General features: G+C 39.9%; 1 protein-coding gene across 4 annotated transcripts in view; it reads right to left on the minus strand.

The window, feature by feature from the left end:
* ATP2B4 (ATPase plasma membrane Ca2+ transporting 4) overlaps window positions 1–22,593 on the minus strand; it is a 226,751-nt gene that overhangs the window by 101,803 nt on the left and 102,355 nt on the right. For 2 of the 4 annotated variants that reach the window (XM_044288272.1, XM_044288274.1), the window contains exons 4-12: window positions 14,222–14,479; window positions 13,988–14,113; window positions 13,783–13,908; window positions 12,225–12,260; window positions 8,657–8,818; window positions 7,720–7,934; window positions 5,372–5,614; window positions 4,247–4,488; window positions 3,935–4,169 (exon numbers count right to left, since the gene is read on the minus strand). In XM_044288272.1, the coding sequence (XP_044144207.1) occupies window positions 3,935–4,169; window positions 4,247–4,488; window positions 5,372–5,614; window positions 7,720–7,934; window positions 8,657–8,818; window positions 12,225–12,260; window positions 13,783–13,908; window positions 13,988–14,113; window positions 14,222–14,479 (1,643 nt within the window). The remainder of the gene's footprint in view (window positions 1–3,934; window positions 4,170–4,246; window positions 4,489–5,371; window positions 5,615–7,719; window positions 7,935–8,656; window positions 8,819–12,224; window positions 12,261–13,782; window positions 13,909–13,987; window positions 14,114–14,221; window positions 14,480–22,593) is intronic. The other 2 variants (XM_044288273.1, XM_044288275.1) reach the window with 1 other exon arrangement.

Consider the following 22,593-nt stretch of genomic DNA (forward strand, 5'->3'; position numbering starts at 1 on the left):
CCTGAATCTTTCTTTTTTTGGTCAAATCTACCAAGTTTTTGGGGACGAAAGGAACATCTTTTGTAAAAAAAAACTTTGATTCAGTGGGAAAGCCCTTTTTTGTATCTGAGGCTTTTTCCAGGATGTCATCTAGAGCTGTGCCAAAAACTCTGTCACCTTCACATGGTAGAGAACAAAGCTTATTCTTTGACGCCGTATCACCTGACCAGGTACGCAACCAAATAGCTCTTCGTGAAGCATTGGATAGGGTGGCTGTTCTGGCCGATAATTTTACTATATCGGCTGAGGCATCATCGATAAAATTTGCAGCTTGCTTCAGTATTGGGATTGAAGCAAGGAAGTCGAGTCCTCTTCTCTAAATGGATATTTCCTTCAGAAAATTTTAGAGGCGGATTGCCTCTTTTCAGGGTCTTTCCATTCATTTTGGATTAAGGATTTAATATTAGCATGGACAGGAAAAACACGTTTTTTTCTTGTCACCTAGAGCTGCAAACATCTGATCTTGTACAGATAGTGGCTCTTTCACTTCTTCCAGGTTAATTGTAGCTCTGATATTTTTTAGCAAGACTTCTGTCTCTTCTACAGAACACATGGGTCGACCATAGGTGTCTACCGAAATGTCATAGTCTGGACCCGATGAAATTTCTCCTTCATCCAAGTCGGAAACTTGCTCCACAATGGAGGCGTTAGAGGTAGAGGGTCTGGGCTGTATGGCAGATAGCTTTGCTTCTACCGCTGACCCAACTTCTTCTTTAATGATATTTTTCAGAATCTCCACCAAGGAAGGGGTTTCTTGTGAGACCACTTTGTCGCAGCATTTTTGGCATAAAGATTTTTTATGAGAGCCAGACAGCGTTTTTTTGCACATAGCACATATTCTTCTGATGGATGGCTCCTTTTTAGAATGGAGTAGGGAGGAGGCTTACCTGGCTAGAAGGCCTGGAGGAATCTGTGGGCTTTTTGGAGAGTCATCTTCGGCATGCATCGTCGGTTCGTTCTTCAGGTAGGCTACAGTGAAGTACTTTAACTGCAGGACCAGGAAATCTGGTTAGAACACCGCCGACCGCTTGTACTTCCGCCTTATGTATGAAGCTCCGCCCCCTCCTATGCGTCACGCCGGCCCCTTCTGATGACGCGATCCTCCACGTCATAGAGGCCAGAGCTATGGGAGGAATATGGGGGCGTGCCCCGGCCCAGGCCCGCCCCCTCAAGCCGCACAGAGACACCGGTTCTCACAGAACGCGGAAAAAACAGCCCGGTGTAACCAGCGCAGCTGGCGTTTCACCAAGGGGAGGAAGGACCAAGATACCGGGTCCCACGATCCTCTCCCCTGCGACGGCCCTCCGGCAGCGCCGGGACAACAAACCAAAGGCCACGCAGAATAATGCTGGTGCTCGAGATCCCGATCCTTCTGAGGGACAGGAAACAACTGACAAGGTAAGAGGGAGGGGGTCCTTTACTGGCTGGGCTCGAAAGCTGTTTCCTGTCCCTGGAGAAGGCGGGGTAATCCTCCACGTAGTGCCGTTGTGGAGGCGTCAGGAAAATTATGTTTTTTTTTTCTTTTCTTTTCTTACAAAGTCTCATATTCCACTAACTTGTGACAAAAAATAAAAACTTCCATAAACTGTCTATGCCCATCATGAAATACTTTGGGGTGTCTTCTTTCCAAAATGGGGTCACAGGTGGGGTATTTATACTGCCCTGGCATTTTAGGGGCCCTAAAGTGTGAGAAGAAGTCAAATGTCTAAAAATGCCCTCCTAAAAGGAATTTGGGCCCCTTTGCGCACCTAGGCTGCAAAAATGTGTCAAACGTGTGGTATCGCCGTACTCAGGAGAAGTTGGGCAATGTGTTTTGGGGTGTCTTTTTATATATACCCATGCTGGGTGAGAGAAATACCTCTCTAAAATGACAACTTTGTATAAAAAAATGGGACAACTTGACTTTTACAGAGATATTTCTCTCACCCAGCATGGCTAAATGTAAAAATACACCCCAAAACATTGCCCTACTTCTTCTGAGTACGGCGTTACCACATGTGTGACACTTTTTTGCAGCCTAGGTGGGCAAAGGGGCCCAAATTCTAAAGAGCACCTTTAGGATTTCACAGGGCATTTTTTACACATTTGGAGTTCAAACTACTTCTCACACATTAGGGCCCCTAAAATGCCAGGGAAGTATAAATACCCCACATGTGACCCCATTTTGGAAAGAAGACACCCCAAGGTATCTCGTGATGGGGATAGTGAGTTCATGGAAGTTTTAGTTTTTTGTCACAAGTTAGTGGAATATGAGACTTTGTAAGAAAAAATAAATAAAATCATCATTTTCCGCTAACTTGTGACAAAAAATAAAAAGTTCTATGAACTCACTATGCCCATCAGCGAATACCTTAGGGTGTCTGCTTTCCGAAATGGTGTCATTTGTGGGTTGTTTTTTACTGTCTGGGCATTGTAGAACCTCAGGAAACATGACAGGTGCTCAGAAAGTCAGAGCTGCTTCAAAATGCGGAAATTCACGTTTTGTGCCATAGTTTGCGAACGCTATAACTTTTGTGCAAACCAATAAATATACACTTATTGCATTTTTTTTTTTCAAAGACATGTAGAACAATAAATTTAGAGAAAAATATATATAGAAATGTAGTTTTATTTGAAAAATTTTACAACTGAAAGTGAAAAGTTGCAAGAAAATTTAGACTAAAACCTTCAGAATCACAGGTGCTTATCCATGAAGCAAACATAATTACAAAAAACTAAATGGCTGCACACCATTATATATGCAAACAATAGAGCTAAGAAATGGGGGTCATTCTAGATAAAAGTGGTACAATACCGACTATAAATGGGTATAAATGAGTAATGGAAGCTCTTAGCGCACATACGTGTCAGACCCCCTGACCAAGCGTCAAGGTGGCTTCCGAAGATGGGTCCCCATCACTAAAGATACTGCCTCACTTTGGACTTACTAAAGCCTCCAATATTCAGGGCTGTGTAGGAACCAGCTAAAAAAGTACTCTGCTCAGAAGTCCCAGGTAGATGGGCGTGTCCAGTCTAAAAGGGGTGCCACCCCCAATATATTGCAAGAAAATTTTGACTAAAACCTTCAGAATCACAGGTGCATATCCATGAAGCAAACATAATTACAAAAAGCACACCATTATATATGCAAACAATAGAGCTAAGAAATGGGGGTCATTCTAGATAAAAGTGGTACGTATGTGCGCTAAGAGCTTCCATTACTCATTTATACCCAATGATAGTCGGTATTGTACCACTTTTATCTAGAATGACCCCCATTTCTTAGCTCTATTGTTTGCATATATAATTGTGTGCAGCCATTTTGTTTTTTAAAGTGAAAAATGTCATTTTACAAAAATATAAAAAAATATAAAAAAATCGCTAAATTTCGATTAATAACAAAAAAAGTAAAAATGTCAGCAGCAATGAAATACCACCAAATGAAAGCTCTATTAGTGAGAAGAAAAGGAGGGAAAATTCATTTGGGTGGTAAGTTGTATGACCGAGCAATAAACGGTGAAAGTAGTGTAGTGCAGAATTGTAAAAAGTGGTCTGGTCATTAACAGGGTTTAAGCTAGGGGAGCTGAGGTGGTTAACCACCAGCAACAGCAAACCACTATCCATCCGGAAGCAGACTTCAAACAGGGTGTGTCCTAGGGAAATAACACCTGGTACACCCCCTCTTTACTGTAATGGCCCAGGGTGCACAGGAGTAGGACAATGCCACCATGAATACTACAACCATCTGCCACTCCCATCCTCTCCCCACATGCCTCTGGACTGCTACGCATACAATACTAAGATGAAGCTGGGACCTGTGAATCTTTACTCATTGATACAATTAGTATATAGTAATATTTTCAGAATCTGAGCAAATTAAGAGAGCAAATTCATTCTAGCAATAGAAATAAGTTACCTCTGGACGAACAGGATCTTCAATGCCCACCACAGCAATACAAGTGAGGTCAGACAAGATGTCGGCTTCATTATCCCAGTCAGGCTCAGTGCCCGCTGGGAAGTCACGATATGCCAAACAAATAGTACGAAGCCCTTCACAGGCCATTGGCTCAATGACTTTTTTCACCATCTCATCCCGGTCTCTAGTTTTAAATGGACATACTTCACCACCTTGATCCAAAATTTTTGTACATCTAGCAACAAAAGTGAAAAAACATTAGTACATAGGAAAAGTTGCCTACTCTCAGATACACGTTATCCTCATTCTTACTTGCGTAAAACGATTTCTGAGGCGCCTTTACTGTACATACGGAAACCACCTCCAGACTCGCTGAGTACTGTACTCATGGATTTGCGCACTGAATTGAATGTGTACACCTTATAGAGTTTTTCTTCAGGAATTTCATTACGAACAGCTTGGTAATCTTGCTTTAAGTCCAAAACAAATCCCAGTAGAGCACATTCAGTCTTATTACCGACTTGTCTTGGAAGACCGCCTTCTTTTTCTGGGGGCTATGAATGGTTTAGAAAAGATGAAAAAAGCCTGTTAACACATACTGTATTTGGGTAGAATCTTAGAGTGAGATTTATGAAAACTGGTGTAAAGGAACAATGGTTGCCCATAGCAACCAAATTCCACCTTTCATTTTCTAAAAGAGGTCTGAAACATAAAAGGTGGAATCTGGTTGCTATGAGCAACTAAGCCAGTGTTCCTTTACACCAGTTTTGATAAATCTTACCCTTAGGGCACATGCACACGACCGTATGTATTTTGCGGTCTGCAAAAAAAAGGATCCGTAAAAAATACGGATGACATCCATGTGCATTCCGTATTTTGCGGAACAACAGCTGGACCCTAAAAGAACAGTACTATCCTTGTCCGTAATGCGGACCATAAGAGGACATGTTCTATATTTTTGCGGAACGGAAATATGGAAATGAAATGCACACTTTTTTTTGCGGATCCTTTCAAATTAATAGTTCCACATACGGTCCGCAAAAAAAAATAAAAAAAAATAATGGAACGGACGTGGAAAGAAAATACATTTGTGTGCATGAGCCCTTAGTACTGTAATGCACTGCTGGTTGTCTAGGCAGATAATGTTTTAATGGAGATCTGGAGGTGTCAGCCATGTGTCCTGATCATGTACTGGTACATTTGCACATTCCCCAGTGTTCGGACACAGATTTGTTGGAAAGTATTTGCAATTTGGTGGGATAGATGTAACTGTGAGAAGACTTTGTTACTCTTATAGGGTTTTATTTTTAATTAATGAGCATTTTCTATTAGCTTCGATGGGTTCTATGAAAATGCAAGCCGTGTACTATTTCCTAGGACCTGTTTCATGAATCTTTCACTGTACATACTTTATGTTCTAGATTTTGCTTCACTTACCAAGATCTTTGATGTATAGGCAGAGTTAATGGATATTCCATTGACTAATAGGTCCAGCATTTTTGGGTTCAGTGCTTCAGGGTCAGGAATCTGTCTATAGTTGGTGCCACACACATATGCCTGAACCACGGTCATACGATTCATGGTTAAAGTGCCTGTTTTGTCCGAACATATCGCTGTAGCATTGCCCATAGTTTCACATGCATCCAAGTGACGCACAAGATTATTATCTTTCATCATTTTCTAAAAAATAGAGGAGAATGAAAACAGGGTGGTTATGTCTGGAAGCAGAGATAGAAAGCTGGGTATACACACCATGAGCAGGAAAACCATAATTCTACCCGTGCTTATGTGTTAACTAATTTACAGTGAGAGTGTTCACTAAAACAGACCTCAGCTCTCCAGTTTCCCATAAAGCCAGTCACATTATAACTGAATTGGTGCTTTAAAAAAATGCTTCTAACGTCCTAAAAAAATAAAATTATATTTACAAAATGATGCCAACATAAAGTAGACATATGGGGAATGTTAAGTAATAAGTGTTATAAGAGTGTCACTTTCTGTTTTAAAAGCAGAGAAAGTTTTGGCAAATTTGGGATTTTTTCATAAATAAAAGGTGAAATATTGACTAAATTAAAATTTACCACTGTCAAAGTGCAATGTGTCACGAGAATGGCTTGGATAAGTAAAAGCATTCCAGAGTTATTACCATATAAAGTGACGCATGTCAGATTTGCAAAAAAAATTTAGGCCCCTTTCACACGGGCGAGTATTCCGCACGGATGTGATGCGTGAGTTGAACGCATTGCACCCACACTGAATACCGATCATTCATTTCTATGGGGCTGTTCACATGAGCGGTGATTTTCACGCATCACTTGTGCGTTGCGGGAAAATCGCAGCAAGCTCTATTTTGTGCATTTTTCACGTAACGCAGGCCCCATAGAAATGAATGGGGTTGAGTGAAAATCGCAAGCAAGGATTGCTAGGAGACGATCGGGATGGAGACCCGATTATTATTATTTTCCCTTATAACATGGTTATAAGGGAAAATAATAGCATTCTGAATACAGAATGCATAGTAAAATAGCGCTGGAGGGGTTAAAAAAATAATAATTTAACTCCCCTTAATCCACTTGATCGCGTAGCCGGCATCTCTTCTGTCTGTCTTCTGTGCTGTGTGCAGCAACAGGACCTGTGGTGACGTCACTCCGGTCATCACATGATCCATTACATGATCTTTTACCATGGTGATGGATCATGTGATGACCGGAGTGACGTCACCACAGGTCCTGTTGCTGCACACAGCACAGAAGACAGACAGAATAGATGCCGGCTACGCGAGCAAGTGGATTAAGGCGAGTTAAAAAAATTTTTTTTAAATTGAAATCCCTTCAGCCCTATTGTACTATGTATTCAGAATGCTATTATTTATAACCATGTTATAAGGGAAAATAATACAATCTACAGAACACTGATCCCAAGCCCGAACTTCTGTGCACGTTCAAAACGCATTACAATGTTTTGCACTTGCACGGAAAAATCGTGCCGCAATGCTCCCGCACATTTTCCTGCAACGCCCGTCTGAAAGAGGCCTTAAGTTGAAATCTGCTTTGTTTCTAACATATAGCACGACTGTATGTCAGTTTAAGAATTGATATGACTTTTTAGTGTGTTATATCCCAAACAGAACCACTGCCAATAGGGTTGAGCGAATCGAGCTTGAGATCATAGATCCGACATCGATTTGTTAAAAATCTTTGTTTGTAATACTGTTTCCATCTACAGCATTAAAATGTATGTGTTCCTTGTGGTAAAACTTTTTCTTGGCCTAAGTTGTGCGAGACATCTGTAAATTACTTCAGTATTCCTATCTTTGTATTTAAAAACATTAAAAAAAAGGAATCTAAAGTCGCTTCCAGTACTGGAGGTACCCACTAGTACCAAAGCCGATTTCAGATTCCTATTTTAAAATGTTTTTTATAAATGCAGATAGGAATACTGAAGTAATTTACCGTAGTCTCACAAAACTTGGGCTGAGACATTTTAATGCTGAATGGAAACAGCATTACAACGTTTTTTAACGAATCAACCTCAGATCTATGCTCTTGATTCGCTCAATTGCCCAATTGCCAAAATCTGTTTCTCAATTTATATTGTTAGTAGTCGCAAAGTCACAAAGACGCTAGTGGTCCCCCCCCCCCCCCATATAGCATGTATGGTTTTTGTATTTCTGTTTTTTTAAGCGAAGCGGGAGGAGAAAGTCATTGCCGGACACCTCTGTAGAAGTCTCATATCCCAGGAGCCAACCATACACATAAAAAAAAACAAAAAAAAAAAACTCTAACCTTCACAGAGTACGCCAGTGATATGGTAACCGCAAGGGGCAAGCCTTCAGGAACAGCCACCACCAGCACAGTGACGCCTATTATAAAGAACTTAACAAAGTACTGAATGTAGATAGGGGTGCACTCTGCAAGCCATGGGCGCCCCAATACTCCAAAGGTGTAAATGACAAAGTACAGCACCAGAATGATCACAGTGATGGCAGACATGATAAGACCTGTTAATGAAAAGATACAATTTGTAAGGATGAGAAAGATCATGTATTTATTAAAAAAATAAAAAAAATGAACAAAAGAGAAATAAATTAACTCTTTACAAGACTGTTGTGGCCTGCAGCTGAGCATTAGAAAAATTAGACTTCATGTATGGGAGATATGAGTCTGGTCACTATGTGGCCAGTCATAAGGCATATTTAGATGCTGTGAGGACCAGCTGATAGTCGGAAGAAAGCGTTCCTTCCCGACAGTCAGCTGCTCATTAAGTGGAGGAGCGCTTCATTTATGATGGCTGCTGCTTTCGTTTGTCCCCATACAAAAGAATTGTTCCTGGGCAACAGAGTGCTATTTAGACAGCACGATCTGCTGTCTAGGAAAGATGATCGATGTGACCACACCTCAGATTATTTTACCCGATATATGAACGAAACACAAACAGCAGCTTTAGACAGGCAGATTACTGGGAACTAGCATTCGCTCCCGATAATTGCCTGAACATCAGGCCATGAAGATCCATCTCCAAACAGATAGAAAAAAAAACGTATATAAAGAGAAACCACTAAGATAACTATTTTAAATTAGTGAAAAAGATGGACAATATAACGTAAATCAGATTTAATCAATTTAAAGTAATCCATCATAAAAAAATCTGGTCTAGATCAGATATAATATGTTATAAGAAAAAAATAAAAATAACACACTGAAACCCCATTATAGATAGCACCTGCTTTTCCAATCTGCACAGCTAGTCGAGTAAGCTTCCCCTGTAGGACAGACTTCTCTTTCTTTGGAACCTTGACAACTTTTTTTTCTTTTTCTTCACTTTCTACACCTTCTTCACTCTTTAGAGGTTGTATCTCCAAGGCCACACCATCCTGAGCTTTTGCTATAAAAAACCAAAAACAAAAAAAAAACATAAAAAAGGAGAGCAAAGCCAAGACAACATCAAGTAAGAGAAAAATAAACACATCAGGACAATGTAGACAAAAAAAGCAACACAGGAACATAATACCACAAGACAACATAACACAACCAATGGAGAAATCACTGTATTGATAGTAAAGTAAGTAAGGGAATAACAGGAGAAATAAATTACAGGATATGTAAATATGAGTTTATGTGAGAGCAGAGAGAGAAAATAAAGCTAAATGCTAGTCAATAAATACATAAAAATGAACCGGGTTCCCATATATCTACTGTTTCCAGCCAGTTTATTCTTGAGCTGGACACAACTAATGGCCATTGCTGTCCACTGGTCCAGGGTCCATAGCTGAACAAAGCAATGTTGCATGTAATGCTTTCTGACCGGCTCAATTTCTCTCCAGCATTTTTGTACTGTCAGAGGGAAAAAAGTCGGGAGGTATGGACATATGCGAGCAAGCTGAAGAGGAACTGCAAAAAAGGTAGAAAACTGGATATTCTATTATGAAAATTGTAACTACCCCCCTCCCCACAAATCGCTGCATTTCAGACAATACCTCCAAAGATACTGTCCGACACTGAGGTATATGGCTGTTGTGGAAGGGGACCAGGCAATGTCGAAACAAGAGTAGTGGGGGGATTGGTAAGGTATGCCTGGAAACCTCCCTTCAATGTAGTGATGCAAATGATATAAAAACGTATATACTCACACTACATATCTACAGATTTCTCCTGTACTGACTTTCTGCCAATATAACTTTCTATGTTACAACAAATTTATAACAGGGTATACAGATTTCTGTTCAGGAAATGCATGTGAGACATGACAAGAGCCCGTGAACAGATCCACGCCGTGTTCCTGTGATGGCCACCACTGAAACATAGTGATTGTTCAGCAATCCACTGGGAGAATTAGAGCTCTTCCACTCAAAATGGCCATATATTAGTAAATCAGAAGTTACAATAGTAGCTGAAGTTTCTTTTTTTTTTTTTTTTAACTTAGTGGGGAATCCACATTGCAGTGTACAACACATGAAAAAGGTATATCAATATTCTTTTAATATCTGTCAGGTAATCAGGGGTCTATTTAACATATATGTAAGTAGAGTATCCACTGCATATGTCAAATGTACACTGTAAACACAGTGTGAATACATCCTTACTAGGACATTAACACTGCTTCTGCTGTGGTGGGCCATATCTGCAAAAGTGACAATAGAAGAACAGTTATTTGTTTAGTTGTCACTTTTGAACAGAATTTTGCATACTGTTGTCAGACACTGACAAATGATACTTGATTGTCAGATTGCTTTGGCAGTACTTTTTGCTCTCATTTCTGCAATGCAATGCAATAAAAAAAAAAAAAAAAAAAAAAGCTGCGGCACCAAAGCAGAGCATATCTATAAGCAAATAAAACATAATGAACATATTTTGGGTTACCCTAGTGCTGAATCACAAATGAACAGCCCCATTTTTATACTTTGGATAGAGATGTTCAGGACATCAGGGTAATTTCAGACGAGTGTGTCTAGTGAGGAAAACACTGCTCCTTTCACAGGACCATAAGGCTTTACAATGATTTATAATGCTGTGCATTCTGCCTGACCTTGCATGTACTGAATTGTTCTGACAGCATTAGGTCATGCTGGCTGGGGAGAGACACTCCATATTATAAATCATTATGATGCCATGTGGTCCTGTGAGGAGCAGTGTCCATAACAGGAAAATATGCTCCCACACAAAGGCTAATCTGAAATTACCCTAAGGCCTCATGCAAATGACCATATCCGTTTTTGTGGTCAGAAAATCGCAAAGCCACATAACACGCAGGCTTACCATGTGTGCTCCGCATTTTGTGGATCAGTACGTCCTGCCCTCTGTTAGAAATGCAAATTTTTGTCCACAACAAGGACAATAATAGGACATTTTCTATTTGATTGTTTTGCAGGGCCATGAAAAGGAAATACAGATGACAGCACACTGTGTGCTGTCGACATCTTTTGCAGTCCCATTGAAATGAATAGGTCCACATCTCATCTGCATAAATGCGGATCAAAACTATTGTCATATGCAAGAGGCATAAAACTGTGACTACAATAGTGGTTGGGTCCCTTGAATCTTAGAAATCAACATACACAGTACTGTATGTACAAATCTGTGCTTGCTGTTTCATATGCTCCAGAAAACGTGACTTTCTGGCAGTGGCAGAAGGATTTATTTTTTTAAACAAATGCCAATTAATACTAAAAAAAATATCTGCTCAGAAGGAAAAAGGCAGTAAAGCCTCAAAATGTGAAAACAACCTCATTAAAAAGAACTTTTTTGGAAGACAAGGGTGCAACAACTGTCTTTAGATGAGAGCGAGGAAAAACAGAGGAGAGAGGAAGAATGTCTCTAAAATAAGGTAAAAAGGCGGCAAAAACTTGCATGTGCCAACTCAGAAGCAATGAGATTTAGTGTAGTCTTGAAGTGAAAAAGTAGACAGGACACAAGATGTGTATACACAGTAAAGAACAAGACAAACGTCTACTTTAAACTTCTTATACAAACCACGTGCTACACACAAGACAAGAAGGTGCTGCTTTCCAGCTCTGCAAACGAGACGGGGAGTGTGGTGCAAAAGCCCCTGCAAGCAGCGCATTTGTCAAAATGTTTTAAAATCAATTTTATCGTAACTAATCCATATAATCTCTTTATGCAAACATAGCAATTACAGTTAAACTTTCAGGAATGTTAGAACTGTGACTAAAGCAAAATACAAGTTTTATAGGGTGTATATAGAAAAAAAATTGAGTTTACATTACTTCTAAGAAGTCTCTATTTTTTGAACTTTTAGAAAGGTCTTGAAACAATCCAGACTTTGTGCCTTTCCTTTATACCTGGAGTAATGTGATTTGTTAACTTCAGTTTCCAGTACTTGCAGCAAGCCAGGTATTACATTTGCAGGTGCAAAGTATAATGTACATGTAACAGCTATATGGTATGAGGATGCTGTAATTCCCCCTATATTTCTCAAGCAAGAATACAGTTACAGGCTACAGATGCAAAGTGCAATGTTAGCCATTTAAGAAATAATTTAGAATTACAGTAACCTGCATTTTGAATAAATGGACATTTATACAAAGCACTACTAGATGGTCAATAGGCTTGAGGTACACCATGTAAAAAACTTAAATGTCCAGACAGTTATTCATAGAATAAAAATTAAATAAAAATTAGAAACACTGAATAATGCAGCCAGATTAAACTCAGCTGTAAGCTTTGCAGGTAAGTACAGGTGAAGTCGCTGACAAGAGGTGAAGTGAATGTGAGAGACTGGGTAAGCTGCCCCTGAGTGAGGAAAGGAGGTTGTGATGAGATGAAGTGGTTACCTTTGTTGCGATTTTCTAGAGGTCCTTGTTTTTTACCTGTTTAGATATAGAGAAAAAAAAAAAAAGAAAAGAAAAGAAAAAAAGAAAAGAAAAAAAAAAAGGAGGAGGGATTCTGGTCACTTTGACTGTATGAAAGAAGGAGGATCATACCCCCCACTGCAATGGAAGAAATGGAATGACTAACCCACTCTTGGGAACTAAATGTGAGAGCAGCAAAAAGATGGTCAGACTCAGATTAAAGTGTAAAAACGAAGCTTAGGGATAGTGGAAAAAGAGTACAGAACCAGTGGAAGAGTCGAGAGGAGTAGGATCTTTGTAATATTTGAGTGGAACAGGATGAAGGCATGTAAAAATGAAGTTACCAACTAAACGTTAGGACACAACTGAAGCAAGAAGAGTACTTGTTAGATGTTAGAGAAGGAAGCGGTATAGGATAGGACAAAAAGATAGAGGAAATAAAAGAGAAACAAAGGTTATTGAAGGGTAAAATATTGGTAAGATGCTTTGTGAAAAAGACAGTGATAAGCGAAAGATACAAATGATGTGTAGAAGATGTAGAAAAAAAACTGACATTAAATAAAGGTAACATGAAGGAGAAAGAAAGACTAACATGCATGGAACAAAACAGAAGATAAAATATCACAAAGTTGTATTCAAATGCAGCAACATACAGTTCCAATGTAGAACAAAGGATCGGAAATCACTCAAGTACAATCAATTTGAAATAGTGGAGTCAATTTGTAAGACATAAGCGCAAGAAAAGGTTGAATTAAGTACAATCATTAGACAAAAAGATAGGGTTCGTTAGGACAGGAAAGACAACAGAAATAAAATGAAAATAAGTGCTAGGCAATAAAATATTCTTTTATTTCTTTTTTTTTTTTTTTAAGGGTAAATTCACATGAAGGATTTAGAAAACGCGCTAGAAAAATAAAAATAAAAATCAGCACAGAATCCACGCATGTTTTCCTTGAGCACTTTTTTCAAGTGGTTTTTAACGCTTTTTTACATGTCTTTTTTGAACCAATGGGTGTTCACTTCAATACAAAGCTGCATTTTCAGCTTCAGGTTTTTGGTGTGGAAAACGCCCGCAAAAAATGCATGGACTTACACAGAGCCGTTTTTTTTTTTTTCCAGCTTCCCGTTCATTTCATTGGGAGATTCAGCGTGAATTCAGCCTCAAGATAAGGCATGCCACTTCTTTTTTCCATGTGAAAAAAAAGGAAGTGCTGCTTCCCATTGAATTGAAAAGTAGGCTGTTTTGAGGTATTTTTTTAAACTGATTTTGAGGAAGAATGGTTTCAAAATCAGCACCAAAAACTCAGTGTGAACTGACCCTTACACAAGAAAGGTTACTGTCTGTTTACACACGTTTGGTTCCTGTAGATCTAACTGAAGTAAGAATAGGAGCCAATTAAATGGTGACTTGGTGACACAGTGTCACAGTTATTGCCAGAGTTGTACACTCAGGCCACGAGCTCATAATTTCTCTATTGAAAAACCCCAGAATATAGTCTGAACACAACATTTGCCCTTCTGCTTCCTAGCAGATAATTACCTTTCTTTGTCTTCTTCTCTTCCTCTCCTTCATTTGCTCCCAGAAGTGTAAAAATTATGCCAGTCTGAGAGTTGACCCCAACAGCTGTAACTACCATACGCCCAGACCCTTCCATCACGTGTGTGCCTATAGGGAGACAAACAGTAGTGTAAAGCTGGTTCCCTGTGCAAGGATGTGATACTCCTACTGAAATACTAATCCTTACCAGACAGCAGCATGGGATCCTTCTCAAGGGATTTTTTCACGTGATCACTTTCCCCTGTTAGTGAGCTTTCATCAATTTTCAGGTCATTACCCTGGATCAAAATACCATCTGCAGGTAGGAGATCCCCTGGCGATACAAGTAACAGACAACACTAGTAACATAGCACTCAATGACCCGCTGAGATGGAAAGTAAATTAAAAAGTGCATTCATCTGTTAGTCATAAAAAATGTTACCATATTTTATTTGTGCAATATCCCCGACAACTAGTTCTGCCACGGGAATCTGGATGACTTGACCTTTTCGGATAACGGTGAACTTTTGCTCTTGTTCAATTCGACTCTGAAGGCCACGGAACTGCTTTTCTTTACTCCAGTCATTGAATGCAGTTACCAAAACTACAATGATGACTGAGAACAAGATGGCCGCTCCTTCAATCCAACCAGCTTGTGCTTCACCCTCATCCTCCACTCCTCCTGCTGCTTCCCCACATACTGTGAACAAAATATTGGTATAACAGGACACAATCACAGTTTATTTCAAAGCATTTCATTCAATGTAACTGAATTAGGCCTAATGCATTAAATATTTGAAAGGTTTTATAGCATACAAAATGCAGAATAGAGTGCAAAGTAGTAAACATGCTTTTCTACAGCCTCCTGCCCCAGTAATATACAAAGGAGTTTAACTGCCGGCTGCCATATCTCCAGCTCCCCAAAGTGATATGGGCTTTAGGGTATATGTATTGCTAGTTTTTTTTCTAAATTTATACACCAATACATTCACTTCAAAAAGTGTCTTATTTTCTAGTTCTACAGGTTTCTATTTTATTTATATTATTATGAAGGAAGCAGTTCGGAGTAGTGTCGAGAGAACTTGTGTTTTCAAGTTCGGCGTACAAGGTTCCGTTTATCTAAGAATTCAGTTATTGATTCTGCTACCACGGACGATAACTTATGGTCTGTGGTAGCGGAATACATAACAGAATTCTTTGATAACTCGAACCTTGTATGCAGAGCTTGAGTTCTCTCATCCCTAGCTCTGAGCTCTTAACAACTGCTTTACAGCAGACACTGTGCTGTCCATCAGAGGCCTCCATTGACAAACGTCATGGACAAATGGGAAGGGATATGCTATTAAAACCATTAGTGCACATGGTTTAATGATTGTATATCATTCAGTGGCTTTACGTGTTCCCAGATCTAGGCCAACAACAATTTTAGCTCCTGTGCAGCACGGCAGTTTACGGTGAGAGGCCGCCGGACTAAAAAGTCGGACATGCAGTACTTTTAGTCCAGCGGCCTTTCGCCGTGCACGGCAAAATAGCGGCAGGACAGATCCAACAGGGTGAACAGCCTGTCTGATCCGTCCTGCCGCTAGTGTGAAAGTACCCTAAGTAGATATAACTATAAAAAAGTTATGTGGTTCAGAATAGGATGATGTAAAAAAATTTTTTTGCCAAAGTTTACATTACATTAGACATAAAAAAAAACTATGCATACGGGGTATCGTTGTAATCGTACTGACCCAGAGAATAAATGGCATGGGTCAGCATTGCCGCAAACGGAATGCCGTGGGTACAAAAACGGTGGAGGAACAAAATTCCACCCCATTTGGATTTTTTTTTTCACCGCTTTCCACTACATCGTATGCCATAATTAATGGTGGCATTAGAAATTACAACTTATCCCGCAAAAAATAAGCCCTCATACAGCTATGTGAATGGAATGGAAAAGTTATGGCTCAAGGAAGATAGGGAAGAAAACAAAAAAATCTCTGGCATCCTAAGGGTTCATTTAGTATATCACAAAAATGGTCAGTATCACTGCCCCTATACATTATAAAAATAGAAGGGCAGTTACACTTTAACCCCTTAAAGAGGACCTTTCACCTAAAAAAAAAAATGTAAACTAAGACCATAGCTTTACTTACATGCCCCCATGAAGTGTTGATCGTTTTTCCTTTTTTCAAACTGTGCCCCCGTTTGTCCGCTATGCCCCCCCCCCCCCCCCCCGGAATAATTCCCGCCGTCTATGGTAATGAGCCAGCCTCAAATGGGCTGGCTTTAAAAGTTCTCCTCTGCGTGCCTTCTCTCTTCTCCCTGGCAAGGAGCGCATCCAATCAGCCCGCTCCGCTCTTAGCCGGATAGACTAAATCGCTCCAGTTCTCTGAAGTCTTGCGAGAACTGGAGCGTCTTCTCCCTGGCTAAGAGCGGAGCGCGCTGATTGGATGCGCTCCGTGCCAGGGAGAAGAGAGAAGGCACGCCGAGGAGAACTTTTAAAGCCAGCCCATTTGAGGCTGGCTCATTACCATAGACGGCGGGAATTATTCCGGGGGGGCATAGCGGACAAACGGGGGCACAGTTTGAAAAAAGAAAAAAACGATCAACACTTCATGGGGGCATGTAAGTAAAGCTATGGTCTTAGTTTACATTTTTTTTTTTAGGTGAAAGGTCCTCTTTAAGGACTGGGCCATTTTTTGCAAATCTGACCAGTGTCACTTTAAGTGCTGATAACTTTAAAACACTTTGACTTATACAGGCCATTCTGAGATTGTTTTTTCGTCACATATTGTACTTCATGACACTGGTAAAATAAAGTAAAAAAAAAATATTTTTTTTTGCATAATAAAATACCTAATTTACCAAAAATTTTGAAAAATTAGCAAATTTCAAAGTTTCAGTTTCTCTACTTCTGTAATACATAGTAATACCCCCAAAAATTGTGATGACTTAACATTCCCCATATGTCTACTTCATGTTTGAATTATTTTGGGAATGATATTTTATTTTTTGGGGATGTTACAAGGCTTAGAAGTTTAGAAGCAAATCTTGAAATTTTTCAGAAATTTACAAAAACCCAATTTTTAGGGACCACTACAGCTCTGAAGTCACTTTGCGAGGCTTACATAATAGAAACCGCCCAAAAATGACCCTATTCTATAAACTACACCCCTCAAGGTATTCAAAACTGATTTTACAAACTCCGTTAACCCTTTAGGTGTTGCACAAGAGTTATTGGCAAATGGGGATGAAATTTGAGAATTTAATTTTTTTGCCTAATTTTCAATTTTAACCCATTTTTTCCACTAACAAAGCAAGGGTTAACAGCCAAACAAGACTGTATCTTTATTGCCCTGACTCTGCTGTTTACAGAAACACCCAATATGTGTCTGTAAACTACTGTACGGCCAGACAGCGGGGCGTAGAGTGAAAGGTGCGCCGTATGGTTTTTGGAAGCCAGATTTTGCTGGACAGTTTTTTTTACACCATGTCCCATTTGAAGCCCCCTGATGCACCCCTAGAGTAGAAACTCCATAAAAGTGACCCCATCTAAGAAACTAGACCCCTCAAGGTATTCAAAACTGATTTTACAAACTTCGTTAACCCTTTAGGTGTTGCACAAGATTTAATGGAAAATAGAGATACAATTTCAAAATTTCACTTTTTTGGCAGATTTTCCATTTTAAATTTTTTTTTCCAGTTACAAAGCAAGGGTTAACAGCCAAACAAAACTCATTATTTATGGCCCTGATTCGGTAGTTTACAGAAACACCCCATATGTGGTCGTAAACTGCTGTACGGGCACACGGCAGGGCGCAGAAGGAAAGGAATGCCATACGGTTTTTGGAAGGCAGATTTTGCTGGACTGTTTTTTTGACACCATGTCCCATTTGAAGCCCCCCTAGAGTAGAAACTCCAAAAAGTTACATTTTAGAAAGTACGGAATAGGGTGGCAGTATTGTTGGTACTAGTTTAGGGTACATATGATTTTTTATTGCTCTATATTACACTTTTTGTGCGGCAAGATAACAAGAAATTTTTTGGCACATTTTTTTTTGTTATTTACAACATTCATCTGACAGGTTAGATCATGTGGTAATTTTATAGAGCAGGTTGTCACGGACGCGGCGATACCTAATATGTATACAATTTTTTTTATTTATGTAAGTTTTATACAATAACTTTTTTTTTAAACCAAAAAATTGGTTTAGTGTCTCCATAGTCTAAGAGCCATAGTTTTTTCAGTTTTTGGGCGATTATCTTGAGTAGGGTCTAATTTTTTGCGGGATGAGATGACGGTTTGATTGCCACTATTTTGGGGTGCATATGCCTTTTTGATCGCTTGCTATTACACTTTTTGTGACGTAAGATGGCAAAAAATTGCTTTTTGTACACTTTTTTTTTTTTTTAGTTTTTGGGCGATTATCTTGAGTAGGGTCTAATTTTTTGCGGGATGAGATGACGGTTTGATTGCCACTATTTTGGGGTGCATATGCCTTTTTGATCGCTTGCTATTACACTTTTTGTGACGTAAGATGGCAAAAAATTGCTTTTTGTACACTTTTTTTTTTTTTTTTTACACGGTGGTCATCTGAGGGGTTAGGTCATGTGATATTTTTATAGAGCCGGTCGATACGGACGTGGCGATACCTAATATGTATACTTTATTTTTATTTATGTAAGTTTTACACAATGATTTTATTTTTGAAACAAAAAAAATTCATGTTTTAGTGTTTCCATAGTCTAAGAGCCATATTTTTTTCAGTTTTTGGGCGATTATCCTGAGTAGGGTCTCATTTTTTGTGGGATGAGATGACGGTTTGATTGGTACTATTTTGGCGTACATGCGACTTTTTTGATCACTTTTATTACCTTTTTTGGGAAGTAATGTGGGCAAAATTTCAATTTTCTCATAGTTTTTATTTTTTTGGCGTTCACCGTGCGGGGAAAGTAACATGACCGTTTTATTGATCAGGTCGTTACGGACGCGGCGATACCTAATATGTGTAGTGTATTTAATTTTTTTAAATTTTTATTTAGTGATAATTGTTTTTTTTTTATCTTAACTTTTTTCACTTTTTTTTTTTTTAATTTTTTTGACCCAGACCCACTTGGTTCTTGAAGATCCAGTGGGTCTGATGTCTGTATAATACAGTACAGAACCTATATAGGGTTCTGCACTGTATTTTACTTACACTGAACAGGCGTCCTGTTGCTATGGGAACCTTCCCCGTCTGCCACAACTTCGCAGACGGGGAAGGGTGAGGACGGGGCTTCGGGGGGCTGCCTGGGGGCTCTCTCCCTCTCCATCGGGGGGGCTGCAAAGGCACAGCAGCCCCCCGATCGGAGAGCGAGGGAGCTCCCTGCACTGTTAACCTTTTCCATACAGCGGTCCATACGGACCGCTGTATGGAAAGGGTTAAACGGCTGCCATCGCATCAACGATGTCAGCCGTTTATACCAGGGTGCCAGCAATGTGCTGGCACCCTGGTATACCCACTGTACTCCAACGATTATGCAATGGGAGGCGGGCGGGGGATCCCGCAACGCCCCCACCGCCTGCGACACCCCCCCTGCACCACCCGCCGCCATCAAATCGTGCAGGGGTACAGGGGGAAGGTGAAATCTTGATTTTTAGGCACTCTGAAGTTTCTGATCCCCGCGGTCAGGGACCGTGGGGATCAGAAACTGCAAAAAGCGCAGCAAACCGCAGGTCTGAATTGACCTGCGGTTTGCTGCGATCGCCAACAGGGGGGGTGAAAGGGATTTTCATAATCTTACTTTTGATACATCACAGATTAGACATATATTATACAAGCCTCCTCTCTTGTGAAATGCAGTACCTTGCATTAACATATCACACCCTCTGCCAGTCCGGGACAATAGCAGCCTTCCTGACCAAAGGGCCATTTAACACCTCACCTCACAGGAACCTGCGATTTCCTATTTAACTTGTTAGCATGGAGAGAAGAAACCTGTTCAATGTAAAATAACCCTTTCATGTATTGTATATAGCAGATGTCAGCATTGTTTATCAAAGTTTCAACTGTATATTCACAAACACATGTTTCCCAAATGCCTGCTGAATTCTAGGAGGATTGGTCCAATTGAATCTGGAAGGACACTATGTTCCCACCCCCAACAAACCCTATAAACTATGTGCTGGGAGAATAAAGATTTCAGATATTGACAACCTATGTTGAGTCAGGGCTGTCTTATCTCTCTGATCAGAAGCAAATGGGATATTCGTTGCACCGGGAAATAGTCACGGGTATGAGGTCTGATGCCTCCATATAACCATCATAAACCTGCCTAGAAAAATAGCTAACAGTTTGGTGTCAGAAGTGGGATCCACCAAAGCAGTATCGGGTAAGTGATTCTATATTTAAGATATATATTATTACTGCCCTATACTGTAAGAGTGGATTATTTGAACCCGGTAAGCGCTTCTGATAAGCGTCTCCCAGGAATCTGATATTCCTAAAGTAATAGAGGGATCTGAAATCCCGCAGGAATCTGATATTCCTGAAGAAAAAATGGGGTGTGTATTCCCCTAATTTGAAAAACAGTATTGTGTGCAACGAATATCCTTGGCTAAACCTGTAAATAGCTGTATAGTTGCTTAAGCATTTTTAGTCGTTATATATATGTATAAGGTTGAATTTTACTGTATAGACTGTGTATAGATTATGTATAGATTGTATGCGAGTTCATGCTGAAATTGAAGGTATAAAATTGGCCATCAATAGTTTAAAATCTGCCATAGATTCAGGAGTAATATGAGCCTGAATTAGAAGTAATACCATCCAGAATAGTTAAAAAATCTGCCATAAATTCAGGAGTAGTTATGAACCTGAATTAGAAGAAATAGGATAAAAAAAACACATAAACTGATAAGCATAAGGTTTATCAGTAAGTATTTTCGCACTGAACACAAACATAATTATCCTTAGATAAACCTTCAAATTCAGCTGATCTCACTGTATATTTTAGCTAAGTAAAAAAAATGGGCAATTCTTATGGTAAGAAGGATCCCATAAAGAAACAATTTTAAAATTTGGAACTGAAAATCATGTACCCTGAGTCTGCTGCAAATCTCTATGGTGAAACTGTCTCCTAAAAATGAATTGGGGGAAAGTCTAAAAAATGTTTGCCCAGAGGTGTTTAGGTCCATTTTATACAGATCCTTGGGTTGATAAGGAGACCCTCATTGGAGTAAAATGTATATAAATACTTATGGCCAAGCATGGCTATGTGCAAAAGTTTTGGACTGACTTGTGCAGTTCAAATACAAAACAACAAAGTAGAATCAAAGTAGAATCCCCAACTCCTGCCCCACCCCCATACGTGCCATTGTATCCCGTAGCAACAAAATTAACAACAGAATCAGATGATGAGATGTGTGCACACTTGACTCTACCACAGGTTCATGACTTTACAGAACCTGAGGAACAAGTTTTGTCTGAGAATACTAGCCAGCCTATTGTACAGTCGGCACAGCCCAATAGAACAATATATGCAAGGGCATCAAAGATTCAAGGGATGAGCAAAGACTCTAAGGGTCTATGCTCAAAGGGAGGAGTAGTATGGGCAGACCTTTCCCAACCCCATGGACAATGAGTCCATTAATTCTGATGCCTAGATACTTGCAGCAGATACAAGAGGAATATATGACCAAACTGATTGAAAAAATAAAAACATTGATTATGATGATATTTTGCTTTTGTTTCCCTTGCCAACAGGTGCACCAACCCAACCCTCGTCTTAGAGGAAAAGATGGCACTGGATTATCTTTTAGCTTCTAAGGGGGGGTTTCTGTGAGTTTATAGGAGAGGACTGCAGATACCAGGGATAAAGTCCAGGCCCATATGGATAAGGTCACTGTAATTCAGGGCATAGATAGGGCTATTACTAATGAGAGATAGAATCCTTTCACAGCTTTGGGTGGTTTTAGAGATTTCCTGTTTTCCATAGGTAACTGGTTGAAGGAAATAGGAGTATATATCCTCATGTTGTTGTTTTCTCTTTATCATATATATCCTGGTGAGATGCTCCTGCTGTTTGATCGATCGGATCGCCCAGTCACGTGCAGATAATCACATCCTCATCGCAGCTCCCAGATACACCACGGATCAACCTATGTCTTTGATGGAATCGATGTCCAACTAAACGTTCATCGCCACGTCGCACCTTACCACATCAGGGCTCAGAGTCAACTCCCTGAAGAATCGAACCGAAGGACGGAGCATCATCATGGAGGCAATAACACCCAAGGAGCACCACAATCGACGAGGGCAAGCTGAGGAAACCGAAGATTCAGCAAGAGACTATAAGAACACAGTGGACATATTGCAGAGAGGAGGGAACTGTCGTGGAAAGTTTTATTAAGCATAGGATGACTATAGTAGACTTTCTTTTTGGCTTAGGAATGGTATGTAGGTCTATAGATCAGCACTCTGGTTCCTACTTCCCATGTGAAAGCCGCCACCGTTGGTTTGAGAGGGATCTAATGGCTGCTGGCTCTGAGAGCAATGTTCTTAGTGAAAGCTACCAGCGGGTCCTCATCAGCAACGGTGGGGTATGGCACGCTGATGCCAGTCTCACTGAACCATGGGCGCCCCAACATGAAACATTGGTTGGTGAGACTGGTGTCCATGTGAATGCTATATCACCTTTCTTGGTCGACTCTGTTTTAAAAGACCTTCCTCAGGGACTGATCCCCCCTTTTGGAACCATGTCTAACAGAGATTCACTGTGGGTTAGTAGCATCTTTGTACCAGATTAAATAGATGCTGTCCGATTAGGGACACATTTGTTTAAAAAAAG

Source organism: Bufo gargarizans, chromosome 3 (assembly GCF_014858855.1).
Source record: "Bufo gargarizans isolate SCDJY-AF-19 chromosome 3, ASM1485885v1, whole genome shotgun sequence".
Classification (NCBI taxonomy): Eukaryota; Metazoa; Chordata; class Amphibia; order Anura; family Bufonidae; genus Bufo; species Bufo gargarizans.